This window comes from Dermacentor silvarum, chromosome 1 (genome assembly GCF_013339745.2).
Source record: "Dermacentor silvarum isolate Dsil-2018 chromosome 1, BIME_Dsil_1.4, whole genome shotgun sequence".
In the NCBI taxonomy this organism is placed as follows: domain Eukaryota; kingdom Metazoa; phylum Arthropoda; class Arachnida; order Ixodida; family Ixodidae; genus Dermacentor; species Dermacentor silvarum.
The window spans coordinates 318,191,853-318,205,723 of record NC_051154.1 but is presented as its reverse complement, the minus strand read 5'-3'; the positions used below and the strand labels follow the sequence as shown (position 1 = coordinate 318,205,723).

Below are 13,871 nucleotides of genomic sequence, written 5' to 3'. Positions count from 1 at the left end.
CTTCTTTTACTATGTCATCCAAATTGCTGATGATATTACCATGCTTATCATTCAGTGCATACATCTTGCCTTGGCCTTTACCAAGCTTTCTTCTTACTGATTTAATGCTGCGTCCGTATTTTACGGCTTCCTCAATCTTTTCCACGTTATAATTTCGGATATCCCTTACTTTTTTCTTGTTGATCAGTTTCGACAGTTCAGCGAATTCTATCTGATCTCGCAAGTCTGACACTTTCATGTTTTGCCGTTTCTTCATTAGGTCCTTTGTTCCTTGGGAGAGCTTACCTACTGGTTGCCTTGGTGCCTTACCTCCCACTTCTATTGCGGCTTCTGAGATCAACCTAGTTACGGTTTCATTCATCACCTCTATGTTGTCTTCATCTTCCTTTTCTAAAGCTGCATATTTGTTTGCGAGCACCAGCCTGAATTGGTCTGCTTTTACCCTTCCTGCCTCTAGGTTGGCCTGTTTCCTCTTGACTAATTTCACTCTTTCTCTCTTCAAATTGAGAGAAATCCTACACCTCACTAACCTGTGGTCACTGCACTTACCTTACCTAACACTTCTACATCCTGCACTATGCTTGGATCAGCAGAGAGTATGAAATCTATTTCATTCCTTCTTTCTCCATTAGGGCTTTTCCAGGTCCGCTTCCTGTTGCTGCGTTTCCTGAAGAAGGTGTTCATTATTCAGAGCCTATTCCGTTCCGCGAATTCTACTAACATCTCTCCTCTTGCATTCCTAGAATCCATGCCGTGGTTGCCAATTGCTTGCTCACCAACCTGCTTTTTCCCTAGTTTTGCATTGAAGTCGCCCATGACTACAGTATAGTGAGTTTGCACCTTTCTCATTGCTAATTCAACATCTTCATAAAACTGTTCTATTTCTTCATCATCGTGACTAGAGGTTGGGGCGTAGGCTTGTACTACCTTCATTTTGTACCTCCGATTAAATTTTATTACGACTGCTACCCTCTCATTAATGCTGTAGAATTCATCAATGTTGCCCGCTATGTTGCTATATACTAGAAATCCTACCCCGGATTCCCTCTTATCTGGAAGACCTCTGTAGCAGAGGACGTTGCCGTTAATCAGCACTGTGTAAGCCTCCCCAGTTCTAACCTCACTAAGGCCAATAATATCCCAGGCAATGCCTGAGAATTTTTCAAATAGTCCTGCTAAGCTAGCCTCACTCGAGAGGGTGCGCGTGTTGAACGTTGCCAGGTTCAGTTTCCATTGGTGGCCTCCAGCCACCAGCAATATGGTGACCAGCTTTCCGGCCCCCCTCCCCATGTATGCATACATATGCATACGTGGGGGGGGGGGGGGGTTGGAAAGCTGGTTGTATTATATATGTGTGTATATATATATATAATACCTTTCATAACAGTTACACTGGAAACTTCGTGTGACCTCGAAAGATTGTGAGCTTATATGAGTATGTGCAAAACCTCAGAGTAGGAGACAATTTAGTTTTACAGCCCGAGTCCCCTAGCACCGCCAAGAGACTAGCGTCTCTTGGTTGAGCCATGTGACAAGCGGATTCAGTTAAACACGTTGGGAAGATACATGTGTTTTCTGCATTAAGTCGCACAAGTACACATCTATGAAAAAGAAATGGAACGCCTTGTAAAAAAATTAATACAAAGATACAATCGAGAAATCTTTTTCTGACGAAAGGTCAGTTATTGAGAAGATAAGACATAACATATAGAAACATTAAACAATATACAGTAGAACCCCGCTGTTACGTTCCCGGGTGCTGCGTTTTCCCGGCTGTTACGTCGTTTTCGGCCGGTCCCGGCACAGCTCCCATAGAACCCAATGCATTGGTAACCCCGCTGTTACGTCGCAACTGTGGGACCGTTCCCGCATCATACGTTGCAAACTGCCACACCGCGCCGGCCCGAGCGGCCATTTTGACTTTTCATGTCGCTTGGCTTGGTTGCTTGACGATGGCATTGGCCGCCCAAAGTGCTGGGGGCGACATTTATTATGTATTTTCGGTTTCCGCCAGCAAAAGTATGGCCTTTGATATCTGCTTTCGCTATCTAAAGATGATGTCTATGACGTGTTGCGGCCCTAAAATTGGTTTTGGCTCATAGATGTTCTGTATAAAGTCCAAGGGCGATAATGCCGTCGCCGCGCACCGTATGCTTTCTTTCGCGCGCGAGACGCAGTCGTTGGCTCCGCTCGCACGCTTTCACTCGCACATACAGCGTACGTCGCCGCGCGCCGTATGCTGTATGTGCGTGTGAAAGCGTGCGAGGGGAGCCGACGACCGCGTCTCGCGCGCGAAATAAAAGCAGGGAGGAAGCGCGAGGCACCAGCGAGGGAGCGAGGGGGGGATAGCGGGCAGCGTTGTGCTCTGGCATCATACTGCGCGGCGGCGCGAGCGGTCCCATGCAATATGATGCCAGAGCACAACGCTGCCCGCTATCCCCCGCGGGCCGTATCTTGAAAGCGATCTGCGTGGGGGCAGATTCTACGCAGTGTAGGGGTGTCGGCGGCTCGTGGCTTTGTGCGTGCTGCGTGTTCTCGGCGCTCAGTTTGGGTTGAAGCGATAAGCAACAGCACGAAGGTCACTTCGCTCGCTTCTGCAGCGGCACTTAACTGCGCGTGTCCGCGCTCATCGAGTGTGATGTGTTCATGTTTGCCTGTGGTCGCTGACACCATGTTTGTTAATTAGTTGATAACCGAATGTTTACAAGTTTATACAGACGATAAAACTACTATTCTTACTTTGTATAGCTCATCGCAATCGATACTTCGGCTGTCGGGCGAAACTACTTTTTGTCGCACGTAAGAATTAAAATAATAGTGTGTGCAGTTCAACACTACTCCCATTTCTCAATTTTTCCTGTTTCCTGGCTCTTGCGTTTCCCGGCTCTTACGGTTTTTTTTTACGGTCCCGTGAAAAACGTATCAGCGGGGTTCTACTGTATAACAATTTCTGAACACAAGTTATGACTAGAATTATTAGCATAAGTATAATGTGATTCCATAATGCCATAGTTTCATTACTTGTCAAAGCATGCCTTATGCCACTGGTTTTGTTTATTTTCCGGAGGCAAAATAAAGGATTATAGAGTAAAAATTATCAGGTGCCCAAATAAATAAACATATTAACAAATAAATAAGACAGCGATATCTGAAAAGTGCGAAAGGACTCGATAGCAAATATAGGAACAGCGTGGATTGTGTTATTGAGTGGCAAATGCAGCATATGACGAAAAGTTAATAAGGAAAATGCACAGTAGACTAGGGAGCTTTACAAATAGCGCGACCACGCGTCTTTTCTTACCCAAATGCCCTCACTCTGCTTGCGCTGTTATGTACCCCATTTTCGTTCCTTTGTATAACTTTTTGCGTTGTTTTCTAAGCCGGCTGGTTTGCTTCAACTTATAAGTTGGTGCCTTTCTCTCTCCTATTAAAGACATAAGTTCATTGTTTGATGCGATGATTTCACTATCCTTGAAAAAGTGTTCGTTTGGGCACTTGATCTGGAAATGAAGTCGTCGGCAATCTTATTCAAATTGATTTTGCGGGAGATTACTTTGTGGGGCGTGCAAAATTGCCAGATGGTTCAAAAGGGCTTGTCCAGTCGTCGACCGCAAGTACATTTTCAGTCGCCGAAGGCAAGAAAATGACCTCTCGGATGTGGTCGACGAGACCGGTATGGCCAACGCAATTTTTTTTAGCTTGGTCATTTCCGGCAAAAGGTTTCACCGGTATTCGCCATTGCCCCCCACAAACATGTGCACGACGTCCTCGAATGTGTGCAATGATGCCGACCTCAGCTGGCTTAAAATGCCAAGCAGCATATCAGTGTTCAAAATCGGGCATCCTGGTTCGAGTTCGCCACCGTACTAGAACGCTATCACCATAGAACTTCCTTATGGCAAGCTGCTCAATGTGGGACTTATGCTGCCACATATCAGGTGAATACCTGTTGTGTAACGAAGACAGCACTGTGTCAAGTACTTCATAGAACCTCTGGCGGTACATGTCACTCGCTTATGGAAACGTGTAAGCTGAGGAACCTTCTTGTTAGCGGCATGGAGTCTTCTTTTGCCTAGCAGCTAGAGCACACGGGTCCTCAACTCCTACTTTTCCTGCCTCTGCCATACATACGGGGTCACGTGCTTTATTTTGGAGTTAATCTGCTCCGAGTTCAAGCTTGGGCCATCCGAGATGGCTGGTCGCTTCGCCTGTGCTGTCTCCCTGCGTGCCTAGTGTTATGTTTCCGCTTGTGCTTATACGGTGGAAACTACACTTCCTTTTCAGCGTCAGACGGGTTCTGGCGAAGTACCGATAAGCGATGTGCCCACTGTTGGTTTTGTCGTTGGCGTTCATGCTGTGTTTGCAGCCGGTGCACATTGCAACGTCCGTAGTCGTGGTAGAAGCGAGCTCGACGCCTGTTTTCTATTTCTCCTTTTAGTGCGACAGCAATTGTATCGACACTCCAGGCAAATTTTCGCTGTCGTCTTCGTCTTGATATTCTGTATTTAGTCCAAAAGTCATATGAGTGAGCGACCCATACACTGTGGGTGCGAGAAAAAGCCCGTAACGCTGAGCCGAAAAGGATGGCGGCTTGATGGACATTATCTTTCCACGCGCTCAATATTGGGGTAGTTGGAGGTCACGTGATCAAATGTGCGCATGAGGAGGAGAGAATGCGTCTTCTCATCTAGCCCTGCTGCAGCTGCGAATGACTGTGCACGGTCGACGCTTACGCGGCCCGCGTGCTGTATCCAGTAGTTGGTAATCATTGGGGGGTGCAATAATCAAGGGCGAGCGGGGAAGTCTGCTAACTTCATGCACGCTGTCTTCCTTCCTAGGCAGTTTTTCCGCGCCCCAAGTGTTGCAGATCGCATAGCCTGAGTGTAATTGGAGATCGCTGGCAGAGGCCGTCCTGTAGTGGACCTAAAGATATGCAGATAATGATGAATCTAATTTTCGGAGTCGCGGTGAATCGCATGGCTGTACGAACCGTTCGTCCCCACTGCTGGCATTCTTCATAATGCCAGCGTTGTGATAGCGACTGCTTGTGGTCATCCAGCGAGATAATTACAGGTTTACATGGTTCATGCATTACACGATGTTTGTTATTTTAATTAGTAAGTAAATGTTACTACAATTCATATAGACAATATAACCAACGTACAGACTCATGTGAGGGCCGCGCTTTTTTGCCACAATTTTGACGAGCCTTACATGGGACCGGGCCATTTTATCAAATTTCTCCAGCTACGAGTATGAAATCCGCCGTAAACCTCCACGATCGCCTCCTCTCGCCATCTATAGTCATGTACAACTTTAGATGGCAGCGGCATTTGCCCCTCAAAGGCTGATGCACAGGACCATCTACCAATGGGCGTGCACTCTCGACTGACGTCATGAGCCGGACGGCCGGTGACACCGCCGACGGAGAACATGGCAACCCGCGCTTCGAGCTGGGCCGAGTCGCGTCAGCAGGACTATTTCTTTACTCGCAGTGGCTATCGGCTGTTGCGCTTCAGTAATCAAGGGCCTTTCCCGTCTTCTTAAGTTGTAACCGACTTTCTTAAATGCAAAGCATTTCTTGCCGGCAGCTCTGTCTGTCCCTCCCGCGGCGTCCCTCACCCCCACAGCGCATGCGTGTCCGCTCCCCCCCTCTCTCCTCTCCTACACTCCCCCCTTTCTCTCCTCTAGAAATCGTCTATGGAGCGGCGCCCGCGTGCCACACCCCCACAGCGCATGCGCGTCCCCTCACTCTCCTCTAGGAATCCGGAGCGGCGCGCACAACAGGTGGTGCGATAGCTGCATACTCCGCTGGGGGCACCACGGTAGATCCGCGGTATGAAAATGACAGAGCGCGCGCGCCTCATTCTCTCCTGTGCAGCGCTGTGATGAGCGCTCGGGCCGCTGCCGCGAAACCATCTGCCGCTCAAGCTAAACATCTCCCCACTGCTTCGCATCCACACATGGTTCCCTTTAGCGGGAGATGGAGTAATTTTTTTATATAGATGCGCGAAAGTACGCTGCGCGGGAAAATTCGCAGTGGAGCGTGATCGGAATCAGCGCTGAACGCGATTGCTTCTCAGTTGGAATAAACAAAATATTTGCTTTCAAGCTGGGGGTTGCGGCTCGTACACGGATTTCGATGGGAAGAATCTTCCTCCATGTAATTGTCGTATGCTTCGCTATCGCTAATACAGCTTCACCTTTCCGGCAAAACTGCAGCCTTTCTTTTTTCTTTCTGAGTCCTAGTAGAAGCTGTGCTGCGCATGACTGCTATTGATTGTGATTTCGAGTGAATCCAGCTTGGCCTCACTTCGGTTACTAAGTTAATTATATATATTTATGGCCTCTGCATGGACGTTGCGATGTTTCCATCCCCAATAAATGTTCTAAATTATTTTTTTTTTTTGTGAGTCGCTAGCATTACCTACTGCAATGCTGAGACACATATCATTCACGTGCATTTCACACATGGTTGATAAAAGACTCTGCCGAAGGGGTCACTGAAGTCTGCAGGTCTTTTTCAGTGTCAGAAAAGCGCGCAAAGCAATTTGTAGCAAGTTGAACATGCAGCAACATATTCATTCTCTAGACATAGGCTATCCATATCATTAGAAATAATTGCAAGTTGACTACCTATTTCTCTTTAAAAATATAATAATCTTTGTCTTGTGTACAAATTGAAATATAATGTGTCGGTGCATGGTGTGCACACGGGAAATTAAAATAGCATGTTGAAGTGAAAAAATACGGATGAGGTAGCCGCCGTTGATGGTTCTAATGCGCTTGTTTTCCTACTGTCAAATTTTCAGAAAGAAAGCGAAAGTATGAATAAAAGCCACGCACGTCCGCGTCAACAATGATAGCCACAATAACATTTTAAGGGAAAAGGTATAGGAAACGCAAGAGACCATAAACGATTTGGGTAACAGGACCCTGGTAATGACATTTTAGGAGCGGGGGGGGGGGGGGGGGGCTGACAGAGCCTCTCCCCCCCCCCCCGTAGTCGGCGCTTATGTCTCAACTCCTTTAAACTGTGTGGTGACCGAAGGCGTAAAGGCACGTGTTTCATATTTGAAGAAAGCCAAAACACGAGAAGAGAATTTTTACAAATGTGAGGGTCACTAGGATCTTGTGAAAGGACACCTTGCATCTCTCTCTCTTTGGCTCTGACTTGAACTGTTGAATTGAACTTTTATTAGACAAAGTGTGGTCCTACAGAAAAAGATTGTTTATAAGCATCTGGATTCCATAGCATCATGCTAGTATGGATCCATGCAACAATAACATCTAAAGCTTGCAGGCAGGAAACACATTTATGCATCAGTTTACTAGCATATCAGATTAGCATACAAAACATGGAATTCACAGATCTAATACATTTATGCATCAGTTTAACAGCATATCAGGTTAGCATGCAAAACACAAGAAATAAAAAGTTGTAATACAGTTCTTTGAAATAATGTTAAAGCATCACAAGAAAAGATCTGTGTAAAATATTTTCCATGAACTGGGAGATTATTCTATAAAGACCTGCCGATACTAGAAAGCCAGCTTTTTCCGTAAGCATTTTTTACCAGTGGTTTAAGGAGGTTACCACATTCATAGCCTCGTGTTTTGAATTGCGAAGGCATAAAATGCGAGCAGTGAAGAGGAACATTACTATTTAAAGAGTTATACACCATTATTGTTTTGTAATTTATTAGCAGGTGTAGAGGCATCATTTGGTATTGAGAGAAGAGAGGTTTAGTGGACGTTGCATAATTTGAGTTTGACAAGAACCAGATTGCGTGTTTTTGCAGGACTACAAGTGGTTTTATGTAAGAATCGTATGTTTGCCCCCAAGATTCAATACAATGTGACAGTGGACTATGGAATAGGGCAAAATAAATCGTTCCTGATGTCGCTTGATTAAAGAAATGGCGACATTTGAAAAGCCTAAAGCAGACTGTGCCTAGCTTCTTGCCTAGAAAGTCAATGTGCATTTTCCAGTTGAAATGATCTAGTAGAGATCTTGCAGCTGGCATCACAGCAGTATATAAAGATGAATTCCACTGATCAACTTGGAGAAGCTTTCCTTTGCTTAGCAGGCACAAGGTAGTAGTTTGTCCAGTTGATTCCACACAGAATGGCAGAATGGCAAGTTCTTCTGGTGGATTTAGTAAGACTTGCTGTACATCGATTGCCAGAAACATTCTGTTGCAGTGGATGAACCAGACAGGCATGCACCTAGGAAAGCCTTTTCATTATCAACCGTGGGAATTCTTCAGACATGCTGTAATTGCGTGATATGAGATGCTTGTCGGTCGAGAGGTACTGACTTCTACCTTTTTGGCTTATAGCAGACGCCACAGATTTAGCCAATACACTAGTACATGGGTTCTCAAAGTGTGTTCCATGGAACCCAGGCCCCTCCTTGGGGTTCCGCGAGCCACTAATAAATTTTTGCATGGTTCCGCGCACGCCAAGTGGCAAAGACGGCGAACAAGAGGTGTCAATACTGCCACTACTGCAAGCTAAAGCTGACAACAGTGTCAGTGTGAGATGAAAGTCTGTCTGCACTTTCCTTCAAAGACTAGATGTGGATGAAGCGATGTTCTATGGTAGTCGAAGAATTGGGGGGGGGGGGGGTTATTGGGTAGGCACAGTTAGCATAATGGCAGCTGTGGTGCCATAGGTGCTGTTTTATGTCAGTGGCTAAGACGCTTTCTTGCAAAGCTTGAAGGGGAGGTTGAGGTGATGGCACTGTTTTGATTCATCACTCCCATACCATTTAGAAAGCAGGCAAGAAGTACTGTGTTCAAGATTTCAGCATTAAAATGATGGCAAAGTGTTGCCATTGAACAGTCCATTCCTTTGTTGAATTTAATCAATGTTATGTTCTCGCTACCCTATCTGCAGCTGCAGGGAAACTGGTTTGGAATGTTTGGAACGCATGGAAGCAGCATCGAGAAACCAAAAGCGCTGCCAAACGCTGCCGGACTACTTGGTGCTGTAACACATGTGCAGAAGCTCTTCTGCTGTAGCTTTCCCTTCGTTGCCACAGAAATTTATCTGCGAGTATAGACTGAGCTCTTTTGAACCCTTGCGCAGCAGCACTAATTCACTCCACTGGCATGTGAGAAAGTAAAATCAGGTAATCGGTGGCATTTCCTTTCAATTTGTGTGAGCATGGAAGGGAAACTGCCATGTCTATTGCCTTTGGCTGCCAGGTTTCTTCTACGAGTTGGCTTTCTTGTTTGATGGAGCAAGGGCTGTTTATAAATTGAGAAGCTAGTACTAGTTTGATAATGTGGCATTCAATCACGTCACTTCCTATAGCCAGCTGAGTGATTGTTGGATTGTCTTTATAGTTTTGTGTTTGGACACTTCTCACTGGTTATGGCCATGCCGATTAATACATTGGAGGGCTGACTGAGTTATACCGAAATGTACCCTTGGTTCCTTTGAGCTCATATATGCTGCCCAGCTCAAATTGAGCAGCCCTAATTGGCCTGCCTTTGTCAGGATGATGTAAGTGATGCTACTAACTGCATTTCATGTAGTGCTCTATGATTTGCTTTCCTTTTTTTTTTTGCAAACGAAAGGGGACCATTATGTTTTTACGCAGTGTTTTGATTTTGATAGATATTCTCTTCAAGCCCTATCATGTTCCAACTTTTAGCAGATCATTTAGGACTGTAGTAGAGCTATTGAACTTTGTCACGATCGTTCCTGCGGCTTATCCCAGATTTTTCTTTGTGGTGTAATTAAAACCTTGCTTTATTTCTTTCTTTGCAACTACAGCACTAGATTGATGACGACGAACAAGAAAAGAACCACAAATGCTTTCACGTCGTTTAAGGTCACTTTGGAGGCACAGTCCTGTAACCAAAGAGCCTAAACAGTTGGTTAACGCGGAGCTTATGAGCTCTCTTCCTAGGTGAACACTGTTGATTTCCCTCTTTGCAGCTCATCCTTCTGACGCCAAAGTCATTGCTGCGGCATCCAGAGGCCAAATCGCACTTCAGTGAAATGACTGAAGGTATGTGGGTTCTTGACTCACTGCAAAGTGTATTTATTTATTTTTATTTAATTATTAATACTGTCAACCCTCGTGGAGGGTCACAACAGAGAGGACAATGCCATTACATACATCAAATATGGACAATGTCAATGTACGTAAAGTTGCTTAACACTTGTCAATTCACAGTGAATAAGATGTTCACTGGAATGCTGTCCAGCACACTTATGACATTTATCAAAATAGGTACAATGAACATCAAGTCGCACATGTCGCTTGGCACTTCAAAACTAAATTGATAACTCCCGTAAATATGCCCTCGGCAGAATTTTTAAAGTCGGTGACATCTTTTAGGCTAACAATAGCGTTTGGAAACTGGTTCCACATTTCTATCGCATCCGAGAAAAGTGAATATCGAAATGTATCACTGTTAGTTCGGTAAAGCTTTATGACGTAGTCGTGGTTAGTTCGTAGGTTTCTTTTGCCTGGAGCGTGTAGATATTTAAGCTTCTCAATCTTAAGTTCATCCTGCATTATTTGATAAAGTACCTTCAGCCTATATTTATTTCTACGTACCTGAAGAAGATCCAAGCTTCAACGCTGTAACATCAGCGTGACCGATTCCTTTCTTCGGTACGTCGAACAAATAAAACGCGCCACCAGTCTCGATATCCTTTCCAACTTCCTCGTAAGCGCCACTTGATGGGGCCTCCAAACAACGGCTGAATATTCTAGTATCGTCTTAATGAAGGTGGTGTGTGCGATAAGTTTTACATTACACAATGCATGTTCCAGTTTTTTTTCTCAGAAAGTATAACTTTTGATAGGCTGTCATGCAGACGTTATCTATTAAGACTTAGAGATTGACTCCAACCAAATAAGGAAATTTACTAGCCCAACGTTTCAGAACCAATTCGGTTCCTTCTTCAGGGGGTATTCTTCGGAGGTGGCGGTTGCCGCTTTTAAAAGGTCCGTCGTAACAAAGGAGAGGAAGGGGGAGAGAGCGTAAGGTGCGGAGACACTTGGCAGGGCACCTGTTCTAGACAGACAAAATAGGTGGTGGGGGTGGGGCTTCGGCGTCGCTGGTCGGCTGGGTTGACCGATGCTGGGTGCCCTTTAGTCGCGGGAATGCGTTGACGAGGGACAGAGGGGGGGGATGAGTTGTTTTGGTGTTGCTGACCTAGAGGGGGGGGTCCTTTCTTCCCTTCCTCGCGTCTGCAAGGCCATGAACATACAAAGAAGGAAGAATGCCCTTCACGTGGTTTATATTGCCCACCGTGTTCTGAATGTGCCAAGACTCCAGTAGTAGCCTTTTTCGCCAGTTTGTCTCTGTTTGAAGGATTTGGGTTTCTTGGAAAGAAATCTTGTGGTCGGCGTCTTCGGAATGTTCGGAGACGGCGCTGCGTATTCGGTTGAATGTTCTGAGATCGTTTTCATGTTGTCTGATTCTTTCTTTTAGATTTTTGGTTTCCCCGATGTACGACGTCGGACAGTCGGCACAGCTGATTTTATAGACGACGCCTTGAGCTTTTTTTTTTGGTGGACGGTCTTTTGGTTTAGGAATGAGGATATTCAAAGTGTTCATCGGTTTATGCGCGACTTTGAGGCATTCTTTTTTCAATATTCGGCTGAGAGCTTCGCTGGTACCTTTGACGTATGGGATGGACACTCGTTTCTGTGGTCGAGGGGGAGTCAACGGTTGTAGGTCTCGTAGTTTGTTTTTTCTTTTTTGTTGTCGGGTTGTTTTTCTAATGAATTCCGTTGTATAGGCGTTCCTTTTGAGTTCGTTGAGAACCGTTCTCCTTTCTTTCTTTTGATCTGATTCCAATGTGCAATGAGTTTCGACTCTTTTCAATAAAGAATTTACGACCAATGTCTTGTGGTTTGCCGGATGGTTGGATGTGATGTGTAGGTAGCGGCCTGTTTGGGTTGTTTTTCGGTAGACTGAGAATTTTAGATTGCCGTTGGTTCGAGTAACTTGTACATCTAGGAATGGTAACGTTCCATTTTGTTCGCGCTCCGACGTGGACTGTATATCCGGATCTATAGAATTTAAATGGCTCTGCAGGTTTTCAACTTGCGACTCCTTCACGATACAGAAGCAATCATCCATGTACCTGAGGAAAACTTTTGGCTTCGGGGAAAAAGTACTCGGACCTCTGCCTTCGATATTTTCCATAGTTAGGTTAGCCATGGTGACGGAAATTGAGGCTCCCATGGGAGTTCCTTTCACCTGCTTGTAGTAGGTGCCTCGGAAGGTGAAGTAGGTATTTCATAGGCATAGCTCGAGAAGGCGGCAGATCTCGTCTACACTCAAGGGGGTTCTCTCGTCGAGTGTGTCGTCGTGTTCCAGGGCATCCCTTGTTTATTTATTTATTTATTTACAAGTACCTTACAGGCCTCGCAGAGGCATTGTGTAAGGGGGGGCGATACAAAGTAAGAACAAATTGGGTTAACATCAAAGCCAGTAAGAACAAGCAGAACAAAATGAACAACAGCAAAAAAATGTCCAAGTAAAAAACTAGTGATATGTATGTCACATGAATAGGCAAGTTTGAAACACAAAAGAAACTCAACAGCGTGTTGGACAGATCGAATGAAGCGCAGTTAAAGACTACGCAGTTTACCGGTACTAACTGGGATAACAAACAGAACCTAATGCAACAGCATCACTTTGAAAAAAAAAGGGGGGGGGGATGGGGGGGCATGAAATATGGGAGCAAATGGACCAGCTAAGCATTATCAGTGAAATGGTTGATGAGAAGCTCACGAAATTTATCGTGATTACGCTGAAGGGCGATACTGTTTGGAAAATCATTCCACAGTCGTATGGCACGCGGGAGTGACGAGTAGTTAAAAGCATTAGTGGGTGCCGTAAACACGGGTGTAGCTGAAGTCATTGTGTAATCGGTGCGATAAGTGAGAGGAACGTTGTAATTCTGCTAGCGGTGATCGAGTGCCAGTGACATATTTATGAAAGAGAGACAAAAGCGCAATGTCACGACGTAATGTTAATGGATGGAGTGAAAGTTCGAGCTTTAGCTGTGTTACACTGGACAAGTTGTTATAATTCCGCGTGATAAAACAAGCCCTGTTCTGAATAGCTTTTAACTTCTGTGTTAAATATTTTTGGTGAGGTGAGCAAATGGATGATGCGTACTCTAACTGGGGTCGGACAAATGTTTGGTAGGCCTGTTTACGTACGTGAGGAGTAGTGGCTTGTAGGTTGCGACGAAGATACCCCAATGATCTAGAAGCATTAGCAGAAATGGTAGTTATATTGTCGACCCAGGAAAGATTTTCATGTGAGGTGAACGCCTAGATATTTATACCATGTGGTTCTGGCCAATGTGTTGTTATTGATGTTGTAATGAAAGAGCGAACGAACTGATTTACGGGTAAATGAGATAATTTTACATTTTGAAATGTTAAGAGTCATTAGCCATGTTTTACACCAGTTGTTATTGCGATCCAGGTCACTTTGGAGGGATTGGTGATCATCAGCACTTTTTATGGAACGGTAAACAATGCAGTCGTCATCAAATATACGTATACAGGATGATATGTTATTTGGCAGGTCATTAATGTAGATTAAGAATAGTAGAGGACCAAGGACGCTAGCTTGCGGCACCCCGGATGTAACATCGGAAGGAGGAGAGAAGTAATTATTGACAACAGTGAACTGCCAGCGGTTAGAAAGTTACAGACCCATGACAAGGTTAGCGAATCTAATTTAAGTGCAGAAAGTTTTGATATTAGTCGGCAATGTGCTATGCGATCGAATGGTTTAGAAAAGTCTAGGAAGATGCAATCTATTTGTAAGTTATCGTTCATGTTGTAATGAAGGTCAGTTGTGAATTCAAATAAC

General features: G+C 44.9%; 1 protein-coding gene across 7 annotated transcripts in view; it reads left to right on the top strand.

Annotated features, from left to right (window-relative positions):
* The window catches only part of LOC119437313 (2-oxoglutarate dehydrogenase complex component E1), a 565,962-nt gene that overhangs the window by 116,482 nt on the left and 435,609 nt on the right, over nt 1-13,871 (top strand). For 6 of the 7 annotated variants that reach the window (XR_007464942.1, XM_049660429.1, XM_049660428.1 and 3 more), the window contains exon 19: nt 9,952-10,024. Coding sequence is in view for 6 of the 7 variants with exons in the window: in XM_049660429.1 (XP_049516386.1) it covers nt 9,952-10,024 (73 nt within the window). In the remaining variant the exon portion in view is untranslated. Of the gene's footprint in view, nt 1-9,786; nt 9,808-9,951; nt 10,025-13,871 lie in introns of those variants that run through there. The other variant, XM_049660431.1, reaches the window with a different exon arrangement.